At 60.0% G+C, this 13,583-nt stretch overlaps 3 protein-coding genes across 3 annotated transcripts; 2 read left to right on the plus strand and 1 right to left on the minus strand.

Annotated features, from left to right (window-relative positions):
- Positions 1-60: 60 nt before the first annotated feature.
- Positions 61-1,571, plus strand: EXOSC6 (exosome component 6). Its single transcript, XM_062499726.1, has one exon. It carries the CDS (start codon positions 76-78, stop codon positions 907-909), a length of 834 nt encoding a protein of 277 aa, XP_062355710.1. The 5' UTR covers positions 61-75; the 3' UTR covers positions 910-1,571.
- A 2,701-nt stretch (positions 1,572-4,272) lies between these two features.
- On the minus strand, positions 4,273-8,132 carry LOC134048128 (C-type lectin domain family 18 member A-like). The gene is made up of 12 exons (XM_062499725.1): positions 8,033-8,132; positions 7,234-7,325; positions 6,531-6,755; positions 6,367-6,464; positions 5,758-5,879; positions 5,560-5,667; positions 5,311-5,403; positions 5,065-5,171; positions 4,798-4,927; positions 4,624-4,720; positions 4,454-4,545; positions 4,273-4,310 (listed from the first exon to the last, which is right to left on the minus strand). The coding sequence occupies exons 1-12, from the start codon at positions 8,130-8,132 to the stop codon at positions 4,273-4,275; spliced, it is 1,302 nt and encodes a 433-aa protein (XP_062355709.1).
- Positions 8,133-9,924: 1,792 nt separating this feature from the next.
- LOC134048472 (fibulin-7-like) lies at positions 9,925-13,001 on the plus strand. Its single transcript, XM_062500238.1, has 8 exons — positions 9,925-9,993; positions 10,431-10,587; positions 10,741-10,911; positions 11,065-11,190; positions 11,348-11,470; positions 11,558-11,695; positions 11,785-11,923; positions 12,641-13,001. The coding sequence occupies exons 1-8, from the start codon at positions 9,925-9,927 to the stop codon at positions 12,999-13,001; spliced, it is 1,284 nt and encodes a 427-aa protein (XP_062356222.1).
- Positions 13,002-13,583: the final 582 nt, after the last annotated feature.

Consider the following 13,583-nt stretch of genomic DNA (forward strand, 5'->3'; position numbering starts at 1 on the left):
CTGCCAGTCACTGCTTGTGCCCTCCTCCTGCTTGGGGCCGCCCCGCCGCCGCCCGCTCTCGGCCTGTCGCCGACCATGCCGCTGGATCACCGCCGCCTGCGCGGCCCGGAGGAGTCGCAGCCGCCGACGCTGTGGGCAGCGACCGCGGCCGAGGATGATGAGGAGGAGGGCGCGGGGGCGGCGCCGCGGGACCCCTGCGCCCTGCGGCCGCTGTTCGCGCGGGCCGGGCTGCTGAGCCAGGCGCAGGGTTCGGCCTACGTGGAGCTGGGCAGCGGCACCAAGGTGCTCTGCGCCGCCTGGGGCCCGCGGGAGGCGGCCGAGCCCGGGCCGGGCCGGCTGCTCTGCGAGTTCCGCCGGGCGCCGTTCGCGGGGCGCGGGGCGCGGGGCCGGCCGGGAGCGGCGGCGGAACGGGAGGCGGAGCGGGAGGCGGCGGCGGCGCTGCGGGAGGCGCTGGAGCCGGCGGTGCGGCTGGGCCGCTACCCGCGGGCTCGGCTGGCCGTCAGCGCGCTGCTGCTGCAGGACGGGGGCTCGGCGCTGGCCGCTGCCGTCAGCGCCGCCGCCCTGGCGCTGGCGGACGCGGGAGTGGAGATGTACGATCTGGCCGTGGGCTGCGCGCTGAGCCGGCCGCCCGCTCCCGCCGCCTCATGGATGCTGCAGCCCGCCGAGCCCGAGGAGCGCCGCGCCGCCGCTCGCCTCACGCTGGCCCTGCTGCCCGCCCTCAACCAGGTGTCGGCCGTGCTGGGCGGCGGCCGGGGCGGCCCGCCCGAGGACTGGGCGCAAGCCCTGCGGCTCGGGCTCGATGGCTGCCACCGGCAGTACCCGGTGCTGCGGCAGAGCCTGCTGCGGGCCGCCCAGCGCCGCGATGCTGCCGCCGCTGCCACCACCGCCGCCTCCGCCACCAGTGCCTGAGTGCCCGTGAGAGCTGCGTTCGCCAGGCTGGGGATGGGGCATCTCCCAGAGCCCGCCCAAGCTGCTTTCAATGCTGCCGGAGACCCCTGGAGCCTGCCTGAACCACACGTCACTGTTGTGGATTAAAATAAGTTTACTTTTAGAATCTTAGAAGTTTATTAAGTTGAAGATTAATTGTAACTGTGGTGAAGCCCCAGACCCAGCCCGATCCGTGCCTCTGCTTCTGGAGACTGGATGAGCCAGCCTTTGCACTCCTCGTGCTGCCCGCACAGCTGGAGGCCCAAGAACTGTGCTCAAGAAATCTGCACGCCCCCCACACAATGCCCAAGCACCCCGGAGTGCATCTGAGAAGTCCTTGTGTTGCAGGACACCATTCCTGACTGGCACCGTGGGATCCAAACAGCCTTGCGCGCTGCTGAAGCCCCTGAAGAGCAACTTCCATACTGCCTCTGCAGCCAGATGCTGCCCGAGACCTCCCTCCCAGCAATTGCTGCTACTCTAGTCCCCCACATCTCACCTCAGGGTGTTCACAGCACCAGGCTGAAACCCTCACTTGAAGTCTCCACCATACCCATGTGTGCAGGCAGCATCTAGTCAGCACCAGGCAGGACCTGTGTCATGGCATGGACTGCACATCCCTTGGACTTCTTGCCCAGGCAGTGTTTCAGGGTGACAGATTTGTGTTTTGTTAGGTTTTTTGTAATAAATTTTTTTTTGGTGAGTCCTCTGCCTGCAATGGCCCTCTTGGGGCATCTGCTACAGTTGGGGCCACCTTCCCTGCCCCCACTGTCCTTGAGGAGTTGAGAGGGAGCTGGGTGCTTCCTTGGAATCTGATTATTCCTGAGGATGGAGTGGAGCAAATCATTTTGTGTACCAAGCTGCACCATGGTGGGCTGGTAGGGAATATTCTGGGGGATATATCATTGGGATACAGGGCAGAGCTGCACTCATGCCTCTGGGTTGAGCTGTAGGAAAGTCAGCATCCAAGAAAGCACTCAGAGCTGGTGGCTGTGTCTGGCAGCACATAAAATGGGGTACAAAACTGCACGTCAGATGGTTAAAAACTGCATTGGAGTCTAATAACCAGAGAAAAGAAATACAAATAATTTTTCTTTTGAACAGAATACACTCTTTTACCAGAGAAAATTAGAAATACAGAAAAAGTTCCTACCAGTGAGAGAAGGACGGCCGAGAAACGAGGGACACAGAACTGAAACTCGACACTGGGGAGCACAGAGGGGACCAGGACTCTTTGGGTGCAGGCCAGGGGCTCTCATAAAGCCGTTACTAGAGTCCTGCTGGCTGCAGATAAAATGTCTGGTTGAGAACAGCCTGTGGAAAACCAGTAAGGAAAATACATTTGGGAGCTGGAGCAAGTGGGAGTGACTGGGTTGGCATTTCTCCACTGCTAGTCTTGCAGTCATATCAGAGCTAGGCTTGGCACCATCCCAAAATCGAAGCCTGCTAAAGCTAGCTTAGTGTGGTTCCTTCTTCCTATGGTGGGATGCTGAGCAGCTCTGAAAGCCATCCTGGGCTGTACCTGTGCCTGCTGCACCAATTCCCAGGGTCTGAAGGTTGGAATGCCACTTGAGCTGTAGGGGTGGGAGCCCTGGGCTGCATTATCTCTCCACAGAATCCTGTGGGTGAGGTGATACTGACAGCAAGGTAGATAGGATTTAAGATGCTACTTTGGGATAGGGTCCTTTCTATTTTTTACTGCTCCCTTCCCTCCCTAGGCCACCTCTGCTTATCCTAAAGTCTGAAATCATGAGGAAAAAGAAAACAAGTGCACTGGAACACAACAACTTCTCTTGCCAGAGCTAGCTGGTAACTCCTGGGGTGGAACACAGGGCTGCCAGTGGCAGGGGATGGCCATGCCAAGGGCAGGCACTGCCGGGTGGGGGGGCCTCGGGCCACACCACCGCTGCACGGCAGGGGACACCGCGCCCCGCACGGGGGTCTGGGGCAGCCCCGCTTCCTGCCCCTGCCTGCACCACTGCTGGCATCGCGGGGACTGGGCTCACCCTCCCGCGGGGATCACCAGCCTCACCGTCATCATCCCTGGGCTCCTTACAGCTCCATCCTCCCCCCTCTTCCCACCTTTCGGACCCCGCCCTAGGGATCTCCTTCCTCATCCTCATCCTTCCAACTCCATCCTCCTGCCTCACTTGCTGGATTCTGCCATTGAGCTCTCCAGCCTCACCCTCATCCTCGTTGTTCCAGCTCCATTCTCCCTCTCCATCTGCTGGACCCTGCCCTCGGGATCTCCATCCTCAGCCTCATCTTCCTCGGGCTCCTTCCAGCTCCATCCTTCTGTCACCTCCCACCTGTTGGACCCTGCCCCTCTGGGCAGGACCCTGCCTCAGTTTCACACTGGGTTTGTCCAGTTTGTCCGGGGTCCCAAGCCCCAGAGATGTGGATGGTGCCTTCCCTTGGCTGAGACAGTGCACAACCAACAGGCCACAACATGCCCTGAATGAAGATATTTTAATTCCCACCCCAGCCCAGCACTGTGGCACGTGTGGCAGTGGCCCATCACCTCCAAAAGCACCCACTGACACCCACCAGTGCTGGGGACACAGGCTTGCACCCAGCACATGGAGGGCTGTGACTTGGGGCCATCCTGGGGCTGGAAGAAGCAGCTCTTGTTTAACACCATCCATCCAAGACAACCTCATGTGCTGAAGACGAGTTTAGCCAAGGCTTGGTTCCTGCAACCCCAAATGCATTCCAGAGGTGAAACTGGAGGTTCCACCTAGTGCAGGCAAGATGTAGGCTGTGGCTAGGGAGAGTCTGGTAGGCTTAGGGGAGGAAAAAGAGATAAACTGCACTTCCCAAGGGAGAGAAGGTCTTTATTAATGACCAGGCAGATGGTGAAGGACCAGGTGATGGTGAGAAACCCACCAGGCTGCGGAATTGTCACCCAGGTCAGGATGATGGCTCAGAGCTGAGCCCAGTCCTAACCCTGAGCTATGACAAGGTCTGCACCCCCAAAGAGCCTCCTTGGCCCCTCGTCACACTGAGACTACAGTCCAGACACAGCCCAGCTGCCAATTTTGGAGGAGGATGCTTTTGTACCTGGCTGTTGCAAGGGACATCTCCTGCCCAGGGTGTTGCAGAGTGGTGTTGACAGAGGAGGGTGAGGGGCGGAAGAAGATGCTGTTTCAGGGATGATGATGTACAGCATACCCCTTCTTGCCAGGTCCCAGTGCCATGGGTCCCCTCAGCCCCTCATTCTCAGCACAAATGAGCTGTGCAGAGATCTTCCTGAGCCATGGTCCAGGCTTGGCACAGCACCAGGGTTCTCCTGAGCCACAGGTTCAGCACAGCAGCCAGTACTGGCCAGTTCCCAGGGCTACCAGCTCAGGGGTCCCGCTGCCACAAGGCAATGTGTTCCTGGGCTACAATGGCATGTGTAGAGTCAGTGCCTCCCACCCCAGGACAGAGGTGTGGGCAGGGACAACATGGGACAGACACAGCAGAGCTGGGGATTGGCACCTCCAGGGCCCAGGAGAGCACAGGAGGGCTCCAGTCACTCACTCACCAAACTGGCAGATGTACCGGTTTCGGGTCTTGCAGCGCTGGTCATTCCAGTTGAAGGCGGCTGACGCTTGCATCTCCACACAGTTCCCAAACCTGTGTCCCACCAGGATGGTGGTGAAGCCAGTCAGCAATGACACCATGCAGAGTTCAGTGTCCTCTAGATCCACTTACCCCTGGTTGTCTGGCTGCCCAAAAGCGAAGCTGGTGAATGAGGATGGCTCACCCACATCCCAGCGGAAGGAAGCCTTGGATGTCTTGTAGGTGAGACCTGGGGGAGCAGGAGGTGGGTTGGCATGTCTGCCAGCACCCCAGGCACCCCGTACCCGGGCTACTGCTGTCTCTCACCGATCCAGAAGTTTCCAGTCTCAAAATCGGTGTCTGTAACCCTGTTACCCATCTCCAGGCGGCTGAGGTAGAAAGCCAGAATGTCCTGAACCTTCTGGTTCCTTATCTGGGCCAGCATCGCTCCTTTCTCCTATGGGGAAGGGAGTGAGTCTGTCCCACCTGCATGGCCCAGCACCGCTCCAGGCAGAGGAGAGATGCCCAGGGGGGCTTCAAGCATGGGTGGCACTTTTCAGCTGCAAAGATGCTCAGAGCACCCCAGAAGTTCACCTGGCATTTAATTTTGGCTCCATAGTAGGTGTCAGCTTCAGGGGACACCATGAAGCAGTCACTGTCTATCTGCACGTCACAGGCATGGAAGGGGAAATGGATCTTTGCTGGAGACACAGGCAGGAGCAGGTGGGTCCTTGTGCCAGCAGAGATGGGTCCACAGAGGACCCTTTGCCCCACTTTGGAGTCCCCTGCCTGTGGATCCCTGATGCCACCCCACAGTAGCGCAGATGGGTACAGACTCACTGCCGCACTCGGCTCCACCGTAGCCCACGTCGCAGAGGCAGGAGCACTCCTCCTTCCTGAACCTTCCGTGGAGGCACTGCCCGCTGCACCTCACTGTGGGCACAGCACTGCATTAGCTGTCAGGGAGTCAGGAGCTCCTGCCCCCCTGTGCTGGCTGTGCTGTCCATGCATGCCCTGCACACACCCTGCACGCACATGCCCTGCAGCGGCCTTGCACAAGCCTCTGAAGGCAGCACGGTGCCCTCTCACCTTGGCAGTACCTGCCCGTGTAGCCCTGGGGACAGGTGCACTGGCAGCTGCTCATGTCGAGGCGCCCACTGTTCCTGCAGCTCATGCGACAGGGGTTCCTGGGCACCTCTGGAAACACCAGAGTGACAGTAAGGGCATCAGGGCTGGAGGCAGCATCACCAGGGTCATGCAGAGGCCGTGGTGACAGCGGGGACTCACCGCAGAGCCCGCCACTGTGGTCCCAGGACTTGAAGCAGCCAGAGAGGCCAGCGGTGCAGAGGGAGCACCACGATCCCTGCTTGTAGGGCAGGATGGGCATCCCGGCCACCTCCCAGTTGCCCCTGGCCCCACAGGCAGCTGGAGGAACATGCCCTACCCACCCGGGCAAGCCACACCCCCTTCTGGGGCAAGCCCACACCCACATTGCAGAGCCCACCCATTTCTAAATCATCGCCCTGCCTTCGAAGGTTCCCCAGCCCCACCCACTACCAGCACTCGGTCCTGTCCACTGCACTCAGCCCCGCCCAGAATATCCAAACCCTCCCTCTTCGAAACCAGACCTATTTGCATCTCCGGGCCCCACCCACATGACTCAGCCCCACCTACTTCATTGCACAGTCCCACCCACCACCGGGACAAACTCTCCGCCTCCTCCCCTGCCACACATCCCATAGGTCAACCCATGCCCCTACCTGGTTGAGATCCCACCCACATGGCTAAGCCCTGCCCATTTGCACCAGGCCCCACCCCTCACAACCACACCCACCACGCCCAGCCCCACCCTGCAGCCCCACCCACCACGCCCAGCCCCACCCCACAGCCCCTTACCCTGGTGAGTAGGCACAGGTGAAGGCCTCGCTGGGGCCGTGGGGGCCAGGGCAGCGGTGCCGGCCACAGCCCAGCTGCCCTGCTGTGGCCCACACCAGCTGTGGGAGAGCATTTGTCACTGGGGTCCCAAACCCCAGCAGCACCCTCATGTCCCTCATGCCCACCTGGGTGTAATGGCGGCAGGTGGCATTGCCAGCGCAGCGCCCCGTCCTGTAGTCATAGCGTTGTCCCTCAGCAAACCAGTGCTCCAGCACAGTCCCGAAGCCTCCTGCACCCACTGGAAGCAGGGTCTCGCTCCAGCCCAGCTGTGGGGCTGGTGGTGGAGCAGGGCCCTCCAGGCAGCTGGCTGCCCGTGCTCCTGCCAGCTGCTCCAGCTCCTCACTCCACTCCTGCGGGGATGAGCATGAGCCACCCAAGGAACAGCCCAAGGGGGTGCGGGGACCACCAAGATGGTCAGTCCAGGAGGTGACTGGGGGACATCAGAGGTTCAACAATGGGCGATGCTGCAAGGGGCCCTTAGGGGAATATCAAGGGCCATCACATGTAATGGGGGACCCTGCAAAGGACTCCAAAGAACTCTGTCTCCTTGGTGTGTGCAGGCATGGGGTGATTAGCAGGCATCAGAGGGACATGGGGGACCCCAAAACACACCTCAAGGGACCAGCCCTGTTTTTTGTGTGCCCTGAATGTAGAAGTGCTGGTGGCATGCTCTTCCCCAGGGGCCCCACACCAGCCAGCTCTTCTGCTTCATTAGAATGTTAGCAAATGACTCCGTATCAGCCACGGGCTGCCCACCTCGCTGGGCATGGAGTGAGAGGTGGATGTGACATCGAAGATGGGGGGCACGGGACCTGTCAGGGGGCTCACCAGCTTCTGCATGTTGGCAGCAGGAGGCTGTACTTTGCTCCTCAACTTGTTGTGCAGTGAGAGCACCAGGAAGGTCTCCTTTGTGCTGAGAGCTGGGGGGGACAGCAGGGGATAGGGATGGGGCCAAGCAGGCTGAGGGGTACAAGTGCCTTCCCCGTATCCCTGGCTGTGGCCGGACCCTTCAGAGGGCCGTGGGAATTCCTCCTGAAGGGTCCGACCGCAGCCGGGGATACCAGGAAAGCACCCGGGTATCCATGGAGACTTGAGGGGAGAGAAGAAAGAGCTTTTGGGCTGGGAGCACAAAAGGGGCAAGGGGCCGGGTGGGGGGCGGGGGGCGCGGGGAAGCCTGCTGGGCCCTCGTCTCGCACGGGTGGGCTGAGACTGCAGGAATGTACCCTCTCTGCACCCCCACCTCTGTCCTGCCAGGACTCAGACCCCACTGGGCGAGACCCATTATTAGCCCCCATCACCAGCTTCAGGACCCCCAGTCCCATTCCATCACTAGCTCCATCCCATTACCAGCCCCAGAGCCCCCTCGGTTCCATTGCAAAACCAGCCCTAAAGCCCCCCAGCTCCATCCTATCACCAAGTCCATGCCCCTTTTCCCACTCCCATTCCATCCTCAGCCCCCCCCCATCACCCACCAAGCCCCCCATTGTCACCCCTGGGTGCCCATCACCCACCCAGTCCCCCACACATCTGGTCTGGCCCAAGAGGACGGTGCTCAGGGTGCACTCACCCCCCAAAACCAGCTGCCTCCCCGCCCTGCTGCCGGAGAGGCAGCCCCTCTACCAGTTACCTCCCGGAGCCAGTGGGGACAACTTTTCTGGAGCATCCAACCTCGTCTCACCCACCCTCCACATCGGGAGGCTGCAAACCAGCAGGACCAAGAGCTTCATGTAGGTCCAGGGAGGGGGGGAGCAGACCCCTAAGCTGCGGAGGGAGGACTGGGGAGAGCCGAGCCGCCCCGCAGCAGCCGGGGTTCTGGGAGAGCTCGGCCGTGCGCTCCTGCGTGCTTGTGTGTGTCTGGTTGCAGGATTTGATCCTATTCAGGACTCCAGACAGGCACCGCTGGGCAGCGGGAACAAAAGCTTGACGGGTGAGTAATAGCTCTGTCAAAACAGTTGCTCGCTGGAGCGAATGTGGCAGACAACTCCCGGGGCTCCGGGCTGCAGCCCCGCTGGATGTCCCGCAGTGGGGTCAGCCCTCCGTGCTCTGCCCCAGCCCCGCTGACGAGCCGCGGTCGGGGTGTGAAGGCAGCAGGAGCAAGGGTCGCAAGCGGCACCCACTTCGGGACGCTGAGAGACTGGAAGGCAAGGGGCTGGGGCAGCAAGGGGGCCCCTGGTGCCAGCCTTCCTCCTACTCCATGAATTAAACATGCTGGGGAGGTAACACACACCGCTGCAGGCATGAAGCCAAATACCCGCTCCGGAGAGCTGGGCAGCGTGGTTATAGGGTGGGAGGATGTGAGAGCCAGGGGGCCGGCAGCAGGAGAGATGCTGTGCCCAAGAGGGTTGTGTCTCAGCAGGCACCTAGGGTCCCAGAGCCCAGGCTGCTCAGGACACTCAACAGCACCATGAGAGCTCTGCCCCAGCACAAGACTCCCAGAACCCATGCCAGGTGCTCCCCTGGTACAGTGCAGAGATGTGGGCTTCAGACATCCCTGATCAGGGAAATGCCACAGGCAGGAAGGGACTGGGAGCATCCTGCACACCAGCTGTCAGGGCTGAGCTGGGTGTTGGTGTAAACCCGGCTCTAAATGCTTCAGTTCCCTCAGCCTGGGTCTAAACCCGACCCTGGCCTGAACTCTGGGCACTAACGCTAATGCCAGCCCCAGCTCTCATGCAAACACTCCTGCTAATATGAATTTGAACCCTTGGCACTGATCCTAACACTAACATTAATCCTAACAAAAAAACCTAACTATAGCCCTAACAATTACTTTAATGCTAATCAAAACATTAAACTTAATGCTAACTCCAAACCTAATACTAATGTTAAATCCAACTCTAATCCTAACCCTAATCCTAACCTCATCCCTAGCCCTAATGCTGACTCTTAACATTAACCCTGACCCTTATGTTAATGCAGACCAAAACACCAACTGCACCCCAGCTCCAGGCTGCAGCAGCACCCTGGGGTTCCCCTCTGAACTCCAGCCAGGGCTGAGCTCACCCCAGCAAAGCTGCACTGAATCCAGTGAGTCCACATTCCTAGGCTACCCTTCCTAGTAGCCCCAGCCCCACCAGTGAGCAGAACGCCTGCACAGACGCCAAAGCCATCTTTTCTCCCAGGAGACTTTCCCAGGCTTAGCTAGTGCACGAGATTAGCCTCATCCTGCATCTCTGCGTGCTGGGGAGCCCCAGAGCCAGGACTGGCCATGTGGTGAGCCCGGCACCGCCAGTACCACCGTAAGTGCCGTGACAGCCGCCACCTGGCCCCGATATCTGCTGGCCCTGGGACATGAAAGGCTCCAAAGCCTCTGATGTGCAGAGAGGGAAAGGAATGGAAGGGAAGGGAGAGGCTAGAGCCAGTGCCAAGGGGAAACTTTCCTACAGATCAGCCTCAGGCAGGGGAAAAACCAACAAACACATGGGCACAGGCTGTGGATAAATCGCAGTGAGTGCAGGAACACTGCTGTGAGCAGAAACGGACTGTCAGCGTCTTGCCCCTGCAGTCAGCCCCGGCGTGATGCTCTTCATCCCACTGCCAGCCTGGCTGGCCCTGGGCATCCTGCAGATGCCCTTTGGCAGCTCCCAGGTAAGGACCCTCATTCCCTCACCTCCAGCCCCACAGCAGATCTCCCTCTCTGGGCTGCTCAGCACCCACCTCTCACACCCCAGCACCCCAACACCAGCCCAGAGTGGGGGGTACAGCACAGCCACAGCACCTGTGGAGCTCCCAGGGCTAGGGGCAGGGTCATGGGGCTTTTTCTCTGCAGCAGTGACATGATGCTAAATGCACTCAGGGCATGCATCTTCTCCACAGCATTCAAGTGCCAGAGCAGGACCGGGAGGTGGGGGCTGAGGCTGGAGCAGATACAGAGCCAGGGTCAGACCCCAGCTCAGATAGGAAGGGGCTCTGTCCAGGGCAGGACATAAAAACCTACCTCAAAGATGCTGCCTGCTTGGAAGGGTCCTCCCAGGCTGTGGCAGGGGAACAGAGTGGGTGATTGGGATGTCCCCATGATCCCCCAGGAATGCCTGAACCGGCAGCAGGCACTCAGCGTGGTGCGGCAGATGCAGAAGCTGCTGGTGGCACAGGAGGCTGCCCACCTGCAGGGCACACGTGGGCTCCGGCACCAGCTTTCCATCCTCCAGAGCCACCTCCAGAGACCGGCCACCAAACGCAATGGTAATCCTGCCTGGTCATCACCATGGGTGACACCCCCACAGGGCCAGCTCTGATCCCTGGACCCTCTGATCCAGGGACCCCCAGCTCCCTGTCAGGCTGGGGTTGGTTCCAGGCTGGCAATATCCATGCCCACCCATGTCTGTCTGTCCACAGAGATCTGTCCACAGCTGGCAGTGCCCCTGAATGGACGGATGCTGGGCCGGAGCCTGCGGGTAGGCCACGAGATTCACTTCATCTGCGACGCCGGCTTCCGGCTGGTGGGCTCGGAGACGCGCGCCTGCCGTCACAACCGCACGTGGAGTGGCACCCAGCCCTTCTGCAGAAGTGAAGTGGAGCAGGGTTGGGGCGCCATCATGGCTCCTCTGTCACCCTGAGCTGTGGGATTCCATTGCTCTGCCCAGAGGCTGCAGCAATGGGCACTGGGGTTGGGCGAGGATGCATTTCACCAGATGATGCTCACGAGCTCCTTCTCCCTAGGTATTGATGACTGCTCCAGCAACCCATGTGCCAACAGTGGGACCTGCGTGGATGGCAACCAGAGCTACACATGCTTCTGCCCCCCAGGCTGGTCAGGCCCCAGCTGCCAGAGTCCCATCTACTCCTGTAGGTGCCTGGGTCTGGGTTGCAGAGGACGGGGATCCTCACGAGGACAATACCTGGCCATGCTGTGGCTGTCTCCCCCTTCCCTGGCAACCCCCTGGAACCTTGGCCCCCACCATCTCCCCATGCCCCAACATGTGACACCTTCTGTCCCTTGCAGACTGGGTGACATTGAGCAACACCTCCTTCAGCCGCCAGCCTCACTGTGCCGAGGGCCGCTCCGGGTCCCGTCGGTGCAGCTGTGACACCGGCTTCCAGCTGCAACCTGGTGGCATGTGCCAAGGTAAAAGGGGGATGAAGATGATGGAAAGGGGAACAAAGGTTTGGTGGCAATGGGACTTCTGGCCATTTCCCACTTTGTTGACCCTAGATGTGGATGAATGCCAGCTCTACCAGTCCAGCCCCCAGACACAGATTTGCCTCCATGACTGCCTCAACCTCCCTGGCTCCTATCGCTGCCTCTGCCCCCCTGGGTATCTGCTCCATGCTGACCGCAATGCCTGTGAGGGTAAGAACCCAGGGTGCAGCACACGGAGCCCCCCATGGGAAGAGGGGTGCAGCTGGGACAGCCCTACTCACCCTGTGTCACTGCCACAGACGTGAATGAGTGCACTGGGAAGCAGCACAACTGCAGCCAGGGTGACCTCTGCATCAACACCTTCGGGGCCCACCGCTGTGTGCGCCCCAAGTGCCCCCCGCCACACCACAACACCAGCTATGTCAAGACCTCTGCCTTGTGAGTACCTACTGTGCATGGTTCAGGCTATGTCATGCCCTGTCCCAGGGTGATGGGTCCTGTGGTGCACTGGGGGCTGTATTGTGTCACCCAGGGGCAGTAGGGACAGTCTCCCAGCCAGCACTGGTAGAAAATTGTCACATGGGGTGCTCAGGTGTGCTTGGCGTGCTCCCTGATGGTCTTGGGATGCTGGGGGTGCAGGTGGGAGCACTCCAATACATGGTGGCTTTATTCAGGGTCCTGGCCCTCTCAGAGCACCAGCCTGGGGGGAATGATGCTGGTTTTCCTCTGCTGCACATCCATGTGGTGTCACCAGCTGCCTTCCAGTAGTCCGAGACATCCCATTCTTGAGATTAAACTGCTTTGTGCCACCCAAATAGAGGGGCATCCCTGATCCTGACAGATTCCTCTTCAGGAGGCACATCTGGCTTCATCCCTGGCCTTCAGCTGGGACTGTGGTACCCATGCAGTCCCAGCCTCAGAGTGTCACCCAGAGCTCTGTAAGCCATGGCATTTGCCTGGCAGAAACAGGGATGAAGCAGAGATCCGATGATGGGCATACTTGGATGTGGCTTTCTTGGGTTGCTCTGCCTCAAGATTGACAGCAGAGCTGGAGATGCTGTCTGTGGCACGGGCTGGGCTTGTGTGCAAGGATGAGGGCAGCTCCCTGAGAGCCACACCACGGCACTGAGCCGTGGCACCCTTCTCTCCTGGCAGCCAGTGCGAGAGGAAGCCCTGCCCCATGGACAGCCGAGCCTGTCACCTGGCTGCCAGCTCCATCTCCTTCCACTACCTGCCGCTCCAGGCCAACCGCACTGTGCCCCGTGTCCTCTTCAAGATGTCCACCACCCGCTTTGTGGGTGACAGCCTGCGCTTTGCCATCACGGGCGGACGGGGCCAGGGCGTCTTCGCTGTGCGGCGCTCGGACCGGCAGACGGGAGAGCTGCTGCTCACCAGCCCCGTGACGGGGCCAGCCACACTGGAGGTGGAGCTGGAGATGAGCGAGTTCTCCCACAAAGTCCTCCTGGGCAAGCACATCTTCAAGGTCACAGCCTTTGTGTCCCCATATGTGTTTTGATTCCCTTTGGAGGTAGGTGTGGGGCCAGGCCAGGGTCTTTCCTGGGGAGCAATGGAGCAGGTTCAGTTTAATGGTCCCAGTTTTTGTCTCACTGGAGATATCCCTCTCCCATAATGCTTTCCCATAGCCATCACAGCAAAAACTGTGTCTCTCTAAGAATAACCCCATGGCCAATGGAAGGACCAGCCTGGGGGTGCCAGCCTCTGCCAGCCCCCTTCCTCTCTGCCCACATGGCACACAGAGGGGAAAAACAGAGTGAGCCAACAGCACTTGGCATGCATATTCACCTTCCTGTATCTTGTAATCTCTAATAAAAGAAAAGTGGCTGTAGGAAGGGTGTCTTCCTTGCTCTGTGTTTTGTCCTCCTGGGGCAAGGCTCCTGGGGACAGCTGGTGGCTGTGCTAATGGCAGGGTCACCTTGAAGAGCTTGGGGTGCCAATAGAGCTACCAAGCCCATGCAGGGTCATGCAGTGCCCATGTCCCTTCCCGCCCCACTGTTCCTGGGGCCATGCTGAAGAGTCCCCCCAGCATAAAAATGAGTGATGCACTGAACAGAGAATCACAGAAGGGTTTGGGTTGGAT

The sequence above is a fragment of the Cinclus cinclus genome, chromosome 11 (genome assembly GCF_963662255.1).
Source record: "Cinclus cinclus chromosome 11, bCinCin1.1, whole genome shotgun sequence".
Taxonomy (NCBI): domain Eukaryota; kingdom Metazoa; phylum Chordata; class Aves; order Passeriformes; family Cinclidae; genus Cinclus; species Cinclus cinclus.

What these genes read in the sequence shown, in the direction of transcription:
- LOC134048472 (XM_062500238.1), top strand. Translation starts at nt 9,925, where the DNA reads ATGCTCTTCATCCCACTGCCAGCCTGGCTGGCCCTGGGCATCCTGCAG. An exon ending in TGCCCTTTGGCAGCTCCCAG is followed by an intron (nt 9,994 to 10,430) that starts GTAAGGACCCTC and finishes ATGATCCCCCAG; the next exon opens with GAATGCCTGAACCGGCAGCA. An exon ending in CCAGAGTCCCATCTACTCCT is followed by an intron (nt 11,191 to 11,347) that starts GTAGGTGCCTGG and finishes TGTCCCTTGCAG; the next exon opens with ACTGGGTGACATTGAGCAAC.
- LOC134048128 (XM_062499725.1), bottom strand. Translation starts at nt 8,132, where the DNA reads ATGAAGCTCTTGGTCCTGCTGGTTTGCAGCCTCCCGATGTGGAGGGTG. An exon ending in ACCTGTGCCTACTCACCAGG is followed by an intron (nt 5,880 to 6,366) that starts GTAAGGGGCTGT and finishes CTGTGGGGCCAG; the next exon opens with GGGCAACTGGGAGGTGGCCG. An exon ending in CACGGGCAGGTACTGCCAAG is followed by an intron (nt 5,404 to 5,559) that starts GTGAGAGGGCAC and finishes CTGTGCCCACAG; the next exon opens with TGAGGTGCAGCGGGCAGTGC.
- EXOSC6 (XM_062499726.1), top strand. Translation starts at nt 76, where the DNA reads ATGCCGCTGGATCACCGCCGCCTGCGCGGCCCGGAGGAGTCGCAGCCG.